At 54.9% G+C, this 17,469-nt stretch overlaps 2 protein-coding genes across 6 annotated transcripts; one reads left to right on the top strand and one right to left on the bottom strand.

Annotated features, from left to right (window-relative positions):
• Window positions 1-551: 551 nt before the first annotated feature.
• Window positions 552-11,231, bottom strand: SNRPA (small nuclear ribonucleoprotein polypeptide A). Its single transcript, XM_027620328.2, has 7 exons — window positions 11,104-11,231; window positions 10,551-10,645; window positions 6,960-7,132; window positions 4,768-4,947; window positions 2,762-2,935; window positions 2,318-2,406; window positions 552-933 (listed from the first exon to the last, which is right to left on the bottom strand). Exons 2-7 carry the CDS (start codon window positions 10,621-10,623, stop codon window positions 774-776), a joined length of 849 nt encoding a protein of 282 aa, XP_027476129.1. The 5' UTR covers window positions 10,624-10,645; window positions 11,104-11,231; the 3' UTR covers window positions 552-773.
• Window positions 11,232-11,532: 301 nt separating this feature from the next.
• On the top strand, window positions 11,533-17,058 carry C17H19orf54 (chromosome 17 C19orf54 homolog). Of its 5 annotated transcripts, XM_027620333.2 has the most exons (7): window positions 11,533-11,750; window positions 12,327-12,542; window positions 14,297-14,365; window positions 14,789-14,913; window positions 15,191-15,320; window positions 15,418-15,488; window positions 16,215-17,058. In XM_027620333.2, exons 4-7 carry the CDS (start codon window positions 14,811-14,813, stop codon window positions 16,550-16,552), a joined length of 642 nt encoding a protein of 213 aa, XP_027476134.1. In that variant the 5' UTR covers window positions 11,533-11,750; window positions 12,327-12,542; window positions 14,297-14,365; window positions 14,789-14,810; the 3' UTR covers window positions 16,553-17,058. The 5 variants fall into 5 exon arrangements, with proteins under 5 accessions (XP_027476134.1, XP_027476137.1, XP_027476132.1 ...); XM_027620336.2 differs by lacking the exon at window positions 12,327-12,542; XM_027620331.2 differs by having other exon boundaries at window positions 11,533-12,512.
• Window positions 17,059-17,469: the final 411 nt, after the last annotated feature.

Here is a 17,469-nt window from a genome sequence, read left to right as displayed (position 1 = left end):
GCACTGGCGCCTTCCTGAAGTCCAGACTGCAGCTCAATCAGAGATTGCAAACTTCAACTCAAGTGTCTCAAACCCAGGCTACCACTCCTCCTATCCTTCCAATGAATTCCTGAGCACCCAGTTCCCTTCCTTTTCTTCCTGAAGTATCTAGCGTGATTTCTGGGGATTGTTGCTATGACAGAAGGCATTTTTGTGAAGATTCAAAAAAGGCGAAGAAAAACCTTTCTTAACACTCTAACAGGTTAGGAAAAAACATACGAATCTACAAATAGTGTCCCCTTAAAGGTGGGTGGCATCCTTGTGTAGTACACAACCTGCCCAACTGCACATGGCAGCCTGGGTTTCAATTTCCTGCTCTGAATGCTGATGTAGACAAAACAGAAATTTTTCCAAACTAGTAAAGATGCCTGAAGCTTAGACAAAGTTACTACATTATTCTGTTTTCTCCCAAGGCTGCAAACCCCAGCCTGCTAAGAGGTCCAAACACCCAGAATATTCTGATGTGCAAGAAAAGGCGGCACAGAGAACAAGAAAATAAAAATGACAAATGGTTGTGAAAAACCGAACCTCAAAAAAACCATTTTAATTCCAACCTAACAGCGCCAGGTGCAATGTCTGGGGACAGACTCTGGGTACAATGCTGTGTGGCGACCACTCACTCACACACGGCTCTGAGAAGGCCCCCGAGGGGGACTTACCTTCAGGGGGTTGAGCCAAGGGGGGGAAGGGGTGGCCCCAGAACAGGGGGCAGGGGCAGGCAGGGGGAAAAGGTGCTACTTCTTGGCAAAGGAGATCTTCATGGCATTGTTCTGGGTGATCTTGAAGCCCTGCAGTGCGTCACGAGCAGCCCCTGCCTGTACCTCATTGTCAAACTCCACAAAGGCAATGTCGTGCCGCCCAGGGACCAGTCGGACCTCCTTGAAGCCAGGGAACCTGAAAGAAGGGAAGAAAACCTCAGGGATCCAGACTTGGCATCTCCCCCGAAATGTTCTGGCATCGGGAGCCTAGAGACCAGGGACACCGCTCCACATCCTACAATGCACAGTAAGAAAGGATTATCCAGCCCCAAATGCACACAGTGTGAAGCTGAGGAACCCTAACCTAAACAAGTACACACAATGTAAACGTGTCATTTAAGGAAATATTTTAACATGAGCACCTATGCCTACGCAACCACAACTTAGATCAAGAAACAGGACACAGAGGGCCTGGGTGGCTCAGTCGGCAAAGCATCTGCCTTCGGCTCAGGTGATGATCTCAGGGTCCTGGGATCAAGCCCCGGATTGGGCTCCCTGCTCAGCGGGGAGTCTGCTTCTTCCTCTCCCTCTGCCCCTCCCACTGCCTGGGCGCTCTAATAAAATCTTTGAAAAACAAAAAAATAAAAAAAACAGAACACTGCCCCCATGTCCTTCCCCAATCATAACCCACCCACTCCGTTCCAGAAATAAACACTACCCTGACTTTCTGATCCGCTGTTTCTCTCATTTCCCCCTTCTCTTCCCTAACTTCCTTCCCCATTGGGCAACCATCCTCCTGCTTGCTGGGTACACTTTCTTCTGCCGCTGTTCTTACAAAGTACATACTGGTTTACAGAAGGATATACGTGCAATATCGTTTTTTTCTGTTTTACGGAGTTTCTCAAAATTCCTTGTTGTGTTACAAAGAACTATCCGTGCTGCTCTATTCTTCCAACTGCCCCAGAGCAGGCCACAGCGAGTAGCGCGTCTGACCTCTCCCTCTTCCCCAGGCTGGCTCCAACTCCCCACCACCCGGAGGAATGAGGTCCATCCATATCCCTTGGGACTCGCCTTGAGAATATCTTTAGGATATTAAGATCAGAAGCAGGGTCACCAGGTGAGCACATTCCCCTTGCTTCACTGAACGCAACAGCCACAGTGGTTACACCCCATTACCAGCACATGAGGTTTCAATCATCCCCATCCCCCACCAACGCAGTTTGATTTTGCAGACAATTCGGGCCTCTAGCCAGTGCTCGATGCCACCTTGCCGTTATTTTATACACACCAAGCACTTTTCTGATTTAGAGGCTGGAAAGAGGAGGCCCAGGGACTCTCCCACCCCTCACAAAGTCGAGGAAGGTTCCGCACTGCTATACCCTAGGCTTGCCACTACCATACCTCCTCAGGCTGTGGGCCTGGCCTCAGTTTCCACCTTTTAGGCCTCTAGTCACTGTCCTGCCTACAAACTCTAAGCAGGCTCAAGGCTCCACAGCAGAACTCTGAGGCCTGGCCCCCCTCATGGTGCCATCTCCTGGCCACTGCCCTCTGGCCCCTGCAAAGCTACTGGCCCCACTTACTGGTTGAAGAGCATGGACAGCATGAGCTCGTTGGTCTCCTCGGGCAAGTTGGTGAGGAATAAGATGTGATTTGGTGGATTTTCTGAAAGCTGCAAGGAAGTGACAGAGCCCATGAGTCTAGTGCAGGACCTAGTGCCTTCCTATTTCCCACCCCCACCCCGCTTGAATTCTTTCTGCCCCCTTCACCTGACATCGCTGATGTTGCCTGTCTACACCACCTTGCCCCCACCAGCCTACAAGCCACTAAGAGCACTGCTGTATCCATCAGCGGGTGCTCCACAGAAATTCACCGAATCAAACTAGGTTCTGGTCGCCGCTCCAGCCTCACCCTCACCGAAGCTCCTCCAACAATCCTTCTCTTTCCCTACAACAGAACCCCCACCCGTCCCTTTCTATTCCCATGTTCTAGCTGTTTATGAGACCCCAGGAGAAGGAGACACTTACAGGCTGAGCAGGCGGCATCTGCCCCGGCATAAGCTGCTGCGGGGGCATGGCCCCTGGCGGGATCTGGCCAGGAGCCAGGCCTGGAGGTGGGATCATGCCAGGAGGCGGCATGTAGGGAGGCTGGCCAGGCATGTGGTGCATGATGCGGGGCGCCTGGGTCATCGGGGGCATGCCCTGTGGAGAGAGGGAGGGCAGGGCTGAGTGGGGCGGGTTTGGTGTCAGCAGGAGGCAGAGAGGACCAGAGGGTGTCAGGAGATCCAGGGTGTGAAAGACACAGCGGAGAGAGCCCAAGGCACCCATGGAGACAACGGTCACCCGAAGGAAAATGGATGGAGCAAAACTGACCCAGGCTCAGGGCGGATATCAAACTAGAAACTTAAAAAAAAATTTTTTTTAACGTAGAAACACTAGCCAACGTGACCCAACCGCTCATCACTATAGGAGGAAAAAAAAAAAAAAGACTGGAAAATGCTAATGACTGTTAACAAAAGAAGTGGAAGTAAACACTGTAATGAGCAGTTATACTTTCCTTGGGAAGGGGGGGGAAGAAAAGAGACCTACAGAGAAAAGAGGAACAGACAGTGTAAGCCAGAGATGGACAGGGCTGGACAGGGCAGATGTAGAGAGAAATGGAAGGGAGCCAGCCCAAAGGCACACAGCTCATGCCCCCAGGGGAGACGGGGCTGCCGGTGGCACGGGAACCACAGCTGAGGACTCAAAGGTAGACAAAAAGCTGGGTGCAGAAGAGGGGAGTGGGTAAGAAAGGGGGAAGCTGGGCAGGAACCCCGGGCCTGCTGCTGACGCCAGACAGAAAGTGAACTGGCACTGGTGAAGGCCGGACAAACAGTGTGTGACCTGGGCAGAAAAGCCAATGTGGAGACCCAGAAGTAAGGAGCAGACACAATTCGTCTAGCTTTTCTGAAGTACTTCGTGCTTTCTCGATTCTATTTAGAAAACAGGGCGTTTCTACTTCCCGGGCCCTCACAAAGGTCATGAAGAGATTTTCCTGTTTCTTTCTAGAAGCTTTATTGTTTTGGCTGTCACACCGAGGTCTACGATTCACCTCAAATTAATTTATATAACTGAGGTAAGACTAATTCTTTGCCTCACAGACATTCAATTCATCCATTTATTAGCAAAAAAAAAAAAAAAAAAGTCCTTTCACCACTGGACCTCGGTGGAGCCTTCACCAGCTGGGAAACCATGCCTGTGTGGACCTATTTCTGGACTCTCTTCTGCCACCTGGTCCATCTCCATCCCCGGAGGCCAATGTCACATTATCCTGACGCCTACAGCGGGCCCCCCAGCTTCATTCTCCTTACCTGCCTTGCCTTGTCACAGCCCTGCGCAAACGGACCGCCAATGTCCCCAAAATTCCTGCTGGCACTTTGGACTGAACTGTGCTGAGTGTTAGACCAATCTGGAGGACTGGCATCTTAACAAGTTTTGAGTCGCCTGTCCATTTGCTGAATTCACCTCCCATTTCTCTCAGTGAATGTTCTGTACTTTTAGTAGGTGGTTTTTGCACACCTTTCGTTGGATTTAATCCTGAGCTATTTTTAAATTTAGAGTCTACTTGTCTGTTGCAAGCACTAAGAAATAAAACTGACTTCTTCCACACTGACCTTCTCTCTGGTGAGCCTGATAAATTAAACTCACTAATTAATCCAAAAAAGTTGGTTCATGGCTTGCTCTGGATTTTCTGCATAGACATTAAGACAACAAGACTAAGGACAAGGGGAGAAAGAAACCAAGGGACAGAGACACAGGGAGAGAAAGCTCCTGAAAAACAGTCGGGGAAGCACAGAGGCGTTTCCAAGTGCAGAGTCCATCACCCAAGTGCGCAATCCCTCAGAGAGAGACGCACAAGTTCTGGAAGGAAATGGAAAGGGAGGGGGCCAGAAGCCCAAGGAGACACCTCCCCCACCCATTGTGCCCACAAGCCAGGCCACAAGGCTAAGGCAGGCCTGATGGGGAGAGGGCATCATCTCTGGGCCCTGGCTTACCGGGACAGGCCCCTGGACAGCCCCCACCACGGGGGCGGCTGCCCCACCCTGTACGGCCTTCTTGGCCGCTGGAGTCTCCTGGCTCTTGGGCTTCCTCTTCTCCCGCTTACGGTCCCGCTCCACGAAGGTGCCCTTCATCTTGGCAATGATATCCGAGTCAGTCTTGGCATACTGAATGCGCTGCCAAACAGAGAGCAGAAGGGTGAAGAGCGTCGATCTCAAAGCCAAACTGCCTGGGTGCAAAAGCAGACCTGTACCAGAGGCTCGGTGAGTAAGGTTATGGAAATCCCTTGGCCTCAACATCCTCATCTGTAAAATGGGGATTGTGGAGATTTCCCACTCGAAAGGATGACTGTAAGGACTAAATGAGCTTAAGCGCTTGGAATAGTCGCTGGTCAGTGGGTTGCTGGGATTTTGAAGGGACGACGGGACAGTCCTGAGCATCGGGCCAAAGGCAGAAGCCCAAGAAAACAGGGCCAGGAAAGGAACACCATGCAGGGGGGTTCCAATCACACAAGAGTTCAGACCCCCAGGCTCATGCTCAGTGGTCTATGGAGAACCTCTATTCTGGGGGTACAGCAATGAGCCCACAAAGGCCCCTACCTTCATGCTGTACTCTGAGAAAGACACAATGAAAAAGACACGATGAAAAAGATTAAGAAGTGGCTGACTCAGAGCATGCGACTCTCAATCTCAGGGTTGCGAGTTCAAGCCCCAGGCTGGGCGTGGAGCCTACTTAAAAAAAAAAAAAAAAAAAAAAAGGTAAGAATCAAAAATTTCAGAGTGTGGCTAAGAGAGGCCTCCGTGAAGCGACGCCGGTGTAGAGACAGAGAGGAAGATCGAGGAAAAAAGCGTTCTAGCAAAGGGAACAGTAGACAAGGTGTGCAGCATGTTCAAGATCAACGGGGATGAGGAGGGAGGACTTTGGGTTTTTTCCCTGGGAAAAGCTGGGAGCCATGGAGTGTCCCAAGCAGGGAGTGAGGAGATTTCCCGGGTGTGCTGGAAGCAGCCCTGGGGCCGCACATGGAGAAGAGCCTGTGGGGAGCAGGGGTCCAAGCAGAGACCAGGAGAGCCACAGGGGAGGAGGAAGAAGCAGGCAGGGGCAGAGGTTCCGAAGGCAGGCCTGACAGACTCCCTCACGCGTGAGCGTCTGCAGTGCTCCGCGTGGTGATCTGGGGCGCGGGGGAGGAGGACCAACACGGTAACACTATGATCTTTATACTTCAAGTGCAAGTTCCCAGCTGTTCCAGAAAAGCAATGGAAGACGCGCTAAGTCTGGGCTCACACCCCGAGGCGACAGCAGGCACGTCAGTGCCCCCTCCACATGGACGGTAGGGTTCCAGGCTACCCCACGGCTCCCGGGGCCCACTGTCTTCCACGGGAGGTGACCCACCTGGCACCTGGACACACCAGCATTTGGCTGTGGCCTCCCCAAGGGAGTTTGTTCCAGGAGGCATAGTCCCACCAGGTGAAACTCCACCGATAGAGGGGTAAGGAAAAAGGCCCCAAGAACCAGAGATGGCTGCCAGTGACACGGCAGGAATGCTAGCTCAGGGTGGGAACTGTAAGCCACTCCCCACTGCCCAGAATGCAGCCCCACTGGCTGTCCACTGGGGTCTCTTGAACCCTTGCAACCCACCCGTTTCTACCCATTCATGGCCCCCACCCTGGTCCTGGCCGGGGCTCCCTCACACCCAGCCTCCCCTAACCTCCCACCTCTGATTCACTCTCCCCAACAGCCAGAGGCATCTCCCTAAACCCTTCCATGGCTCCCAAGCACCCCCAGCCCACACCCACCCTTCGCTCCAGCCAAACCGACTTGACCCACTGCCTCAACTACAAATGCTCCCGGTCATGTAACACTCTCTCCCCCGCCTCCCCCAGCTAGTCCCTCTTCTTTGAGCCTCACATCCAGAAAGCCTTCTCTGAACCCCCAGACTGGGTGAAGTGCCTCTCCTAAGCCCCCCAAGATCTGCGCACTTCCCCTAGCCCAGCCCTGGCCCCTCTGGGTCACCGTCTGGGGTCTGAAAGGGCAGGGCTGGGGGCTCCCTCGGTCACTGGGTGCCCCCCCCACCCGCCCTAATACAAAGAACAGGGAACGCTGACCAACAGCCAGAGAGATTCCCGACTTTAGGGGACCGGACTACAAGTGACAGGGGGTCCAGACCCACCCAGTCTGCCACGGCACTCACCATGGGCTTGTCGTAGAAGGGGAAACCCTGCATGGAGCGCAGGGCATTGGTGGCGCTGCTGACCTCCTTGAAAATGACAAACGCCTGGCCCCTCATCTTCAGGCTTCGGGAAACCAGGATATCCAGGATCTGGCCAAACTGGGAGAAGATGGCGTAGAGGGACTTCTTCAGCTCTGCAGGGGGAGGAAGGGAAGAGCCCCATGGGTGACTGGCGGTCTCGGTACCTTGTACTGGGGGCTGAGTTCTTTTTTCAGAGCCGAGCGAGGCCCAGGAGGGAAACCATCAGCCACCTGACATGCTGCCACAGGTCGGGAACCCCTCGAGGGCCAGCAACAGCAGCAGGGGCGGGTTGTGGGGGCTCCTCTGAGAGCACGGAGGGTACCCGTACCTCCTGCTGAAGAACAGGAGGCCCACATAACAAATGCCCGATAAACGTGAGTGTGCTTTTCCCTGTCACCAGCACCTTGACCCAGGCCTGTGTGAGGTGGCCCTGGCCAACCTCCCCAACCTGGTCGCCCCACCTGCCACCCCACCGCCCCTATCTCCAGTCACACTGGCCTCACAGCCCTTTCCTGGGCTGGTACACGGATGCTGCCTCAGGACCTTTGCCCTGGCTGCTGCCTCCACCACAAGGACCTTTCTCCTGATGCATGAATGCTGCCTCCTTCTAGTCACCCAGGTCTCAGAAAAAGTGTTCCCACTTCAGAGGCCTCCCCCGACCATCCTGTCTTAATAAAGGTGCCCCGTTGTCACTCTCCCCACTCCTGGCACCCTACTTGCTTTTCCTTCGCGGTATTTCCCACCTCCTGACATCACAGTGGCTTCCTTGTTTGGCTATCCTTAACTACAAACCCCTCCAATTGGCTTTCTGCAGTGGCCCCAGGCTCAGTGCAGACTCTAGCACCCATGCTTCACCGAAAACATTTGCATGAAGAAAAGAGACCACTAAATGTTTTACGGAAAAAACTTCACTAAGTTCTCACCACCACTTCGTGAGACAGTGACCAGAACGGTCTCAATTTTATGAACAGGAAAACAGGCACTCAGAGGATTTGTTGCTGGCTCAGGAGTGCCCTGAAGTTACTGCGAAGAAGCTACAGAGCCGGGAGCCGGGACCCGGGACCGGGACCCAAGTCCATCTGAACCCCATGCCACCGTATCTCACAAATAAACCACCACACCTGACAGAAAAAAAACAATCTTATGCAAAGAAGGCATCTGAGGGACGCCTGCAGGGCTCAGTCAGCTGGGGGTCTACCTTTGGCTCAGATCATGTTCCCAGGGTCTGGGATTGAGCCCCATATCAGGCTCCCTGCTCAGCGGGGAGCCTGCTTCTCCCTCTCTCTCTGCCTGCCCCTCCCCCTGCTTCTGCTCTCTGACAAATAAAATCCTTAAAACAACAACAACAGCAAAAAAAGACAAAGGAGGCATCTGAGCTGAAGACACCTGCTGAAAGACTAGGTGAGGGAAGAAAAGAAAATAGTGGGGTAAAGAGGGAAGCAAAAGGTGTTTTGGCAAAATTTGCCAGAAATTCTCCTGATGCCATTTCTGGCGTTTCTCCACCCCCATGAACCCAGTTTGGGCCTCGGTCATTCCCCTGGACTCTGGGCCTCTCTCCCTTCTTGCCCACTCAAGTTCACCCTCCATACGTTGTCCTCACACCAGACTGTGTCCCTCACCTGGCTCCCTGATGGCCTCAGGACAAAGTCTAACGGCCCACCCGCCCACAAGATCCCACGAACCATCAGTGCACTGCTCACTGAAAGGTTCTCCCTGTGTCACAAGCCTCAGTCACACAAAACTGCTTGTCGTTTCCAGAATGGCCCGGGGTTCTCTTTTGCCGCTTGACATCTGCACATGTTGGCCCATGTTCGGAACACTCTTCTCCCTCACCACGACATATACGCTGTGCTTCCCCTACCTGGAAGGCTTCTCTGAAATGTCTCCTCTTCTATGAGAGAGAACAAACCCCTCTGTCGGGATGCCCCATCCCAGTCCTGACCACTCTGCTTATGCTTCCCCAGTCACGGCCCTGGCTACTCTGGGCTACCGCTGTCTGGAAGCAGGTCTGCCTTCCCCACCGGACTGTGGCCCCATGAAGGCGGGACCAGGACTGTTTGTCACCAGTGTTTCCCCAGCACCATAGAGTACTGGCTGGGCACGATACTCTAAAAGCACAAGGCGGGGGGGGGGGGGGGGGGGGCGCGCGCGCCTGGGTGGCTCAGATGGTTAAGCGTCTGCCTTCGGCTCAGGTCATGATCCCAAGGTCCTGGGATCAAGTCCCACATCGGGTTCCCTGCTCCACGGAGAGCCTGCTTCTCCCTCTCCCACTCCCCCTGCTTGTGCTCCTGCTCTATCTCTGCCAAATAAATAAATAAAATCTTAAAAAAAAAGCACAAGGGGCTTTACATGGCTTGTCTGGTTTTCTTCAACAGCTCAAACTTAATTCCAGCAAACTCCTTTGGTTCTCCCCGAGAATTTTCTCCAGCCCCCCCAGAATTTTCTTTTTTTTTTTTTTAAGATTTTATTTATTTATTTGACAGAGAGAGAGTGTACAAGCAGGGGGAACGGCAGGCAGAGGGAGAGGGAGAAGCAGGCTCCCCACTGAGCAAGGAGCCTGATGCGGGGCTCAATCCCAGGACTCTGGGATCATGACCTGAGCCGAAGGCAGACGCTTCACCGACTGAGCCACCCAGGCACCCCCACCCCAAGAATTTTCTTAAGGGGATAGTAAGAGATAAATTTTATCCAGCCCTTACTAACGACTGGATACCATAAAAGGAAGCACTGCATGGATGTTTGGCTAATGTAATCCATGTAACATCCACGCAAAGAAAGTACCAGGGCTTTGTTCAATTTTCAAATATAGAAAATGAAATTCAATAAAGGTGATACAGAAAATGGAAAAATACGTCCAATGTCAAGAATCGAGTTCTCAAGCAGAATTCCACACTGGTGGCCTCAACCACTTGACCTTGTTGTGTGACCCTGGGCAAGTCACATCACCTGAGTCTGATTCCTAATCTGAGAGAGAAGTAGCAGCTCCTTCCTGAAGGACTGTTGTGAGAATTTAACTTGATAAAGATGTACATATATCAGTACCTGATGATGGTGTTAGCCATCTTACTATTATTTCATTTCCTTTTTGAAATCAAACACCTCCATCGTGGGCTGATCACTGAGTACATGACGGTGACCAAGACCATCCCAGCACTTACTCTCATGGAGCTCACACACCAGTGCAGACAACCCTGTAACAGCCCAGAACCATCAGGGCTTGAGCGGGACATGTCCAGGGCCTCTGGGAAGTCAGAGGCAGGCACCTGAGGGGTAAGGGGACGCCGAAGGGTTCTGGAGGAGTCCTGAGAGCTGAAACCTTCAAAGACGAACAACAGTGACCAGGCTAATGGCCAGAGTACAAGATGGACTGGAGGCGCGTTAAAGACACAGGAAGCAGTGTGTGCAAAGGCTGAAGGATTAACTGACGGTTTGGCTTGAGAAAGCGAAGGAAGAGAAGTGAATGCGGGGGGACGGAAGAGGGGGCCGGCTCGTGCGAGGTAACCTGGAGTCTGGACTATCCCCAGAACTCACCATCCTTCTTGATCTTCTCGTTGAGATTGTTGATATAAATAGTGTGGTTGGGGCGGGTCTCGGGAACTGCCATGGAGAGAGATGCCGAGGTAGAGCTGAAAGAAGGAAAAAAGGTAACTTCAGCCCTGGGTTTCTCCAAATCCTCTGCCCCAAAGCGGGCTTAGCGGACTGCTCAGGGATCTTCCTTCCAGGAGGAAGTCAGGAGAGGCGGGAAGGAGGCACAGCTTGGAAAACAAAGCGAAAGGAGGACCGCCTCCGCTCCCCCGCGTGGTAAAGGGAGATCTCGAGAGGTTTACTACGGGTCCCAAGATGCTCTATGCGACCCAGTAGGCGGAGCGTCCTAAGTGGCGAACCCCATTGGCCCACGAGCTCAAAGGACGGCCCAAGAGAAAAAACCCCGGAGTAGGAGTCAGTTAAGGAAAGACACGACTCTAAGGCGCCCTAATCTCGCGCAGCGGGAAGGCAGTTTCCCCACACGAGGCGCGAGAAGGCCCAGGCGGCAAGCGCTCCGCTCGCCCGGCGTCGATGGCCGCCGTTGCCCGAGATTACTCACCAACAGAGCCGCAGCTCCCGCAAGAGCCGCCTCCTACGTTTCTGAGAGTCGACTACCAAAGCTTCCTCTCCTGGTCCCGCCTTTGTCTTCCTGCAAGCCAATCCCGCGCGTACACTCAGTAGCTTGACCAATCAGAGTCAGTCACGCCCCTGGGCCCAAACCTTGCCAATCAAAAACGACATTTGGGTTCCCGCCTCGGCCGAAAAACCCCGCCCGACCCGGCACTGAGGGCCTACGGACCAATCAGCGAAGGCCGCGGCCCCTCACGCGCTTCAAGGCAATGGAGAAGCCGCTCGTGCTTCAGTCTCTTCCGGGGGGCGGTCCTTTAAAAGGACCCTCCTCCCCCCACGGTCCCGCCTTCTCTCATCACGTGACGCTATGGGGGCGGGCACGAGTCGCGAGTCCCGCCACGTGATATGGGAAAAAGGTGTGTTGCGGCCGCCATTTTGGTGGAAGGGGAGGTGCGTTTTACTCTCTGGCTCCATTACCTATACCGGCGGTGTCGCGGCTTTCAGCGTCCTCCGATCTCTGAGACTTCCCCGACCCAGAGGACTTTTCCTTTTGCGCTCTGATTCCAGGACCTTCTCCACGACTAAGCCATTCTCCCTGCCAGGTGTCCTTTTGATCTCTTGACCTCTGATTCAAAGGTCAGCTCCAAGGTTCCGAACTCGGGCCTGGGACGTGAGGGGTCACAGAGCCAAAATTCCCTAGTTTTTAGCCCTGGGTCCCCCAAATCCCACCCTTTAGGCTCCCCACCCCAGATCTGAGCATTCGTTTTCCCAGAATTGACTCCGGAGTTTTACAAACCTTTCCCGGGTTATACAGTAACCCTTAACTAAATCCCCCTTCTTGAGCCTTGCAACCCAGCCCCAAACTACAAATCTCGTTCCGGATAAAGGACCCGCCCTGTTAACCCCCTGCTTCCATGGTTCCAAATGTCAGTCCTGGTCCTTTCAGGCCCACTACTCAGCACACAAGTCCTGGAACTCCGCGCTAAAACCTTCAGAACGCCCATCCCTGTGACTAACTCATTTTAGAGCATCCATCCCGCCCCCATTCTTGACCTTCCGGCCCTTGCGTGCCATAGACCCCAAGATGATTTCTCCGTGCTCTCCTCCGGTAGAGCCCCCAGCCTCTCCACAAACCCCTGTTCCCCAAGCCCCCATCACTCCACTTCCTGTACCCCCAAATGTCCCCAATGTAGCTTTTTCACCCCCCTCCAGTCTCCAGGCCCCTATCCCCCCACCACCACCCCCACTGCCACCTCCACCCGCTGTGAGGGGACTGGCTCCCCCTCACGTCTTCGGCCTAGAGAAGAGTCAGCTCCTGAAGGAGGCCTTAGAGAAGGCCGGCCCAGTCCCCAGGAGCAGAGATGACGTGAAGAGGCTCCTGAAGCTGCACAAGGACCGGTAGGGTCTCACCGAACCACCTGTCTCCAGGTCACTTCAGCCATCTCCTCTTGGGGTTTCCCATTTCCTCAAGGTCAAAGAGCCTGAATGCCTCAGCTCCCTACTTAGATCCATTCAGGGCACGCCTTCACCAAAGAAGAGAGATCCTGCCCTCAAGGCACCTAGTCCAGTGGCAGAGACACATCCCTCCCTCACCAGTGACAGCCCACAGTGGTCAGAGCTATAATGAGGGAGCCCCCAGGGCGGGCCTGGCCAAGGCTGGGGCTTAAGGGGGCCTGAGAACTGTCCAGGGTGTGATGAGAATGAACAGCCTGTGCAGAGTTGCAGGCTGAAATGAAGTCTTCTTTTCAAGGATCTGCAAATATTTCTGTAACAGGACAGGGGAGGTGGTAAACATGGGGTTTTTTTTTTTTAAGATTATTTATTTGACAGAGATACAGCGAGAGAGGGAACACAAGCAGGGGGAATGGGAGAGGGAGAAGCAGACTCCCCACAGAGCAGGGAGCCAGATGCAGGGCTCGATCCCAGGACCCTGGGATCATGACCTGAGCCAAAGGCAGGCGGACGCTTAACGACTGAGCCACCCGGGCGCCCCAGACATGGGGTTTCAACAAGTAGGAGCCCAGATCACACAGGGCATGGGTGCCACGTAGAGGAAGGTGGACTATCACTATCCTGAGGGCACTGGGGAGCTTCGGAAGGGCTTTGCACAGAGAGGGAGGCTACCTGTGGGTACTGGAGGTGGTGAGACAGTCAAGGGGTCCAGGAGGAAGCTGGAGCACCCAGAGATCCAGGCGGGAGGGGGCTAGACCCACGCTGGGGCTGTGGTGACCCGGTGTAACAATGAGTGAATTGCCCAGACTCAGGGAAGAAACTTCCAGCTCTCTAGACAAGTTTCTAATCTGTTTGGTTAGGACATTTGTCAGGCACTATTCTAAGTGTGTTTAGGTATTTATTTCATCCTTTCAGTGATTCTGTAGGATATTAACTATTATGTCATATTCCAGATGAGGAAACCGAGGCTCACAGAGCTGAAGTCCCTTAGCCACAGCACTTAGAAGAGCCCAGTTTGCATTCTGGCAGCAGGCCTTCATGCTTTTAAGCACTGTGCTATCATCTTCCGTCAGGACGGTGCTCCAAACTGGGGACCAGGAGCTTTGGGTTTTCTCCCCAGCCTTAACTCTTTCACTGGCCTTGGAACGGAAATACTGGATACGCTTGTTGCCCAGCCCCTCCTCAGCCCGGGGCCTCATCCAGATCAAACTTTTCTGAGTGACTTCCCCAAGGGTGGGGCTGGGCAGGCCTGCAAGAGCTCACTATCCAGGTGATCTCTTCGGCCTGTGGAGCATGCTCTTACCTGGTTCTACTCTAGGCTGAGTTAAGGGATTTTCATCCCTAATGAACAGGCTTGAGAAGGGAAAAATCACAGGAAGGGTTTGGGTCTAGAGACACCCCCCCCCTTCGAGAAATTTCCTCTAGTAAGTCCATTTTTCTGGCTCTGAGTTGCAAACATTTTGCACATCTGTTCTTCCTTTCGATGACCGAGAGAAGGAGCAGGTGGAAAGATGATTACCGCTGAGCGGATGAGGACGCGGAGGCTCGGGCAGGGAGACACGCCTCAGCAGGGGGAGGGAAGTCAGCGTCAGGGCCTGGAGCTGCCCTCCGCCTTAGGACAGCCAGACCCGGGTTCCTTAGCCCCATCCCTCAACACTCCACTCCCAGTCAGACCTCAAGGGGGGATCTAGGAGCTGGTTCCCATGTGACCTGAGCATGCTCTGATTCAGTTTCAGAAGTGACTTGCAATGGATCCTCTTCTGTGCCGACCTGCCCTCCCTCATCCAGGAAGGCCCTCAGTAGGTGCCCTGACTGATCTGGGACTCCGACCCCTCTCTGCCTTTGCTGTGCTTCCTGAGGACCGATCTGTAGGGTGGGAGGTGTGGGCTCTCCCCAAGATCTCTCCCTTGGGAAGAGGCAGAGGGGAGGGAAAGGGGAGGGTGGGGTCCCAGGTGCATGCGCAGTAAACCGTTGGAATGGATGAGCAAGTGAGTAAGCAAGTGAACAGTCTTCATCTCTGACTCTACTTCGGCATCTCCTTCTCCTGGAAGCCCAGGTGACCTCTCCCCACCTTCTCACCCTCCCTGCAGCCCACCAGGCCTGGCAAAAGGGAAACTCCCCCAGCAGAGCCGACCTGTTCCTAACACTCCAGCTTCTAGGGCAGAGGGGGCTCAGTAAAGACATGACTTAGGGGTTGAGGGACTGGGCCTGTCTCTCCCCAGGTGCGGGCTGGTGGCCTTGTGGATGGCAGGCACACTGCTGGCACCGCCCAGCGGCATCCCCCTGGAGAGACTTGAGCAGATGGCCATGGAGAGAGGCTACACAGCCCAGGGAGAGATGTTCTCCGGTGAGTTGGGTGCAGAAGGGTCTCAAGCCAGTCCTGTGAGGGGACCCTGTTCGAATCCTCAGCCCCTTCTGGAGGCAGGTTGTCTTCCTTCCCAGCCCAGCTCTGCCCCTTCCTGCTGGGTGGCTGGGGACAAGCAGCTTACCCTCTCTGTGCCTCATTTTCTGCATTTGTACAAAGAGGTGGCAGTTGCAGTGATGATTCGAGGTGCCGATCCCCAGTTAGCCCATGGCTTGCAGCCAGGCACACAGTGATCCTTCTGTCTCTGTCACCCCTGCAGTGGCCGACATGGGCAAGCTGGCCCGGGAGGCACTGGGCTGCCAGGCTGAGCAGCTCCATGGTGGCCTGGGCGGTCCCAACAGAGCCCCTGTCCTGCAGCACCTTGTCTCCGGACATCCCCTGCTCATCCCGTATCCCAGGGCCCAGAAGGGAGCTGGGTGGGGATGGAGAAGGGTGGGTCCCAGGACCACACCGCAGCTTTGGCCTTAACCCCGCCCCCCACACCAGCTACGACGAGGACTTCAACCACGAGCCATGTCAGAGGAAGGGCCACAAGGCCCACTGGGCGGTGAGCACAGGTGGGTCTCCCCTTCCATACTCCGGTATGCTCACCCTGTTTGTCCCCATCCCCCTCATCAGCTGCCGCACTTTCAGCCTGACACTGGCACTTCTCCCGTACTCAAGGTGGGGACCAGGGCTGGGCTGTCCCCATCCCTACAGGATGCTTAGTAGGGACCCGGCAGGTGGTAGGTGCCTCAGTATCTGCCAGTCGGGGTTTCCACAAACAGAAGCTCAGAACACGGACTTTAGGATCAAACAGTTTGGGCTCCAGACATGCTCCAGCCACTTCCGGGCTCTGTGACTCTGGGCTTCCCTTCCTCCGTCTGGAAATCGGGGTGACAGTGGGCAAAGCATATGAAAGCCTGACCGGCGCAGCTTTGGGCCTCATTCCGCCTGCCTGCAAGAAGGCTAATTTGCATGTTAGGTGGCCTGGAGGCTCCCCCATGCTGGGTCCGTGGCCTTGAGGGCTTCTCTGAGCATTCTTCTACTAGACAGCAGGAAACCACTGGGTGATGATGCCTGCTCTATTGAACAGCACCTCCCCTCCCTGTGCTACCGGGCTGTAGGAGGCAAGGCTTAAAAGCCCGCAGCCCTGGAGCCAGACACCCTGGGTCCAGTCCCAGCTCAGCTGTGTGCCTGCTGCCGCACCGACTGCTACCCTGAAGGGCCGTGGGGGGAGCTTGGTGAAGCCCCGGTACCGAGTCCGCGCTCGCTCCCGCTCACAGCCTCCCCTCTCCTCCCAGGGGTCCTGCTGGGTGTGCGGGCCGTGCCAAGCCTCGGCTACTCTGAGGACCCCGAGCTGCCAGGTCTGTTCCACCCAGTGCCCAACACGCCCCGCCAGCCACCAGCCCTGCCAGAGGAAGGCTCCCCAGGAGCCGTCTACCTTCTCTCCAAGCAGGGCAAGAGTTGGCATTACCAGCTGTGGGACTACGACCAGGTCCGGGACAGCAATCTACAGCTGACGGACTTCTCGCCGTCACGGGCCACGGACGGCCAGGTATACGTGGTGCCTGCAGGCGGGGTGCGGGCCGGCCTCTGTGGCCAGGCCCTGCTCCTCAGACCCGGGGACTCCAGCCACTAGCCTGCTGCAGCCCTGAGGCCGGCTGACAGGGCCCCCGGCCACAGCTTGGGGTCTGTCACTGTGTGAAGAGTGCTCCGGTTTCTCCCTTTGCAAGAGCCCGCCAAGTGTAGGCTGTGTTCCTGAAGACCTCCAGCCAGAGACCCTCTGCGCGGAGGCCCCCTCCCACCCGTCCGTCCGGTCCCAGGCCCCTTCTCCCATGCCCACTCCCCCCAGTATTGGGCTCCTGATGTGTGGCTGGGGTTCAAGCCAGGAGCCAACCAGACAGGCTCCCTCTCCAGGGAAGAGATTTGGCCACAGCTCGGCCCTCAGGTCCTGCCTGTCTGCCCCACCTCAGTGTTGCATCCAGCCATTTCTCACTGGTGACCAGCCTCCCTTAAAGCACCCGCCTCGGGCGCCTGGGTGGCTCAGTTGGTTAAGCGACTGCCTTCAGCTCGGGTCATGATCCTGGAGTCCCTGGATCGAGTCCCGCATCGGGCTCCTTGCTCAGCGGGGAGTCTGCTTCTCCCTCTGACCCTCTTCCCTCTCGTGCTCTCTATCTCTCATTCTCTCTCTCTCGAATAAATAAATAAAAGCTTAAAAATAAATAAATAAATAAAGCACCAGCCTCTTTCTGGACACCTGAGGAGCCTCACCAGACCCCTTGCTGCCCCCCAGCCTCTGTTCCCACGGAGCCTAGGAAGCCTTGCCTTTCAAAATGCAAACCGGGTCTGAATCACTCGCCTCCAGAGAAGCTTCCAGCAGCTCCTAGTTGCTCACAGGATAGGGATTAAACTCTCCCGGCCCCAGCTCATCATGCTTTCTGCCGCTAGCCACACTGGCCTTCCAGGTCGCTAGAGTGCCCTATTCCCCTGCACCCAACCCTCTGCTAACAATAACTACTTAATTCTCTATTTTGGCTCATCTTCCTCAGGAAGACT

This window comes from Zalophus californianus, chromosome 17, assembly GCF_009762305.2.
Source record: "Zalophus californianus isolate mZalCal1 chromosome 17, mZalCal1.pri.v2, whole genome shotgun sequence".
In the NCBI taxonomy this organism is placed as follows: Eukaryota; Metazoa; Chordata; class Mammalia; order Carnivora; family Otariidae; genus Zalophus; species Zalophus californianus.
Note: the sequence above shows the minus strand (reverse complement) of the source record. Positions and strands in the feature narration are given on the sequence as shown.

What these genes read in the sequence shown, in the direction of transcription:
- SNRPA (XM_027620328.2), bottom strand. Translation starts at nt 10,623, where the DNA reads ATGGCAGTTCCCGAGACCCGCCCCAACCACACTATTTATATCAACAAT. An exon ending in CCTTCTACGACAAGCCCATG is followed by an intron (nt 4,948 to 6,959) that starts GTGAGTGCCGTG and finishes TCTGTTTGGCAG; the next exon opens with CGCATTCAGTATGCCAAGAC. An exon ending in CTGTCCAGGGGCCTGTCCCG is followed by an intron (nt 2,936 to 4,767) that starts GTAAGCCAGGGC and finishes CTCTCTCCACAG; the next exon opens with GGCATGCCCCCGATGACCCA.
- C17H19orf54 (XM_027620331.2), top strand. Translation starts at nt 12,199, where the DNA reads ATGATTTCTCCGTGCTCTCCTCCGGTAGAGCCCCCAGCCTCTCCACAA. An exon ending in CTCATCCAGGAAGGCCCTCA is followed by an intron (nt 14,366 to 14,788) that starts GTAGGTGCCCTG and finishes GTCTCTCCCCAG; the next exon opens with GTGCGGGCTGGTGGCCTTGT. An exon ending in CCAGGGAGAGATGTTCTCCG is followed by an intron (nt 14,914 to 15,190) that starts GTGAGTTGGGTG and finishes TCACCCCTGCAG; the next exon opens with TGGCCGACATGGGCAAGCTG.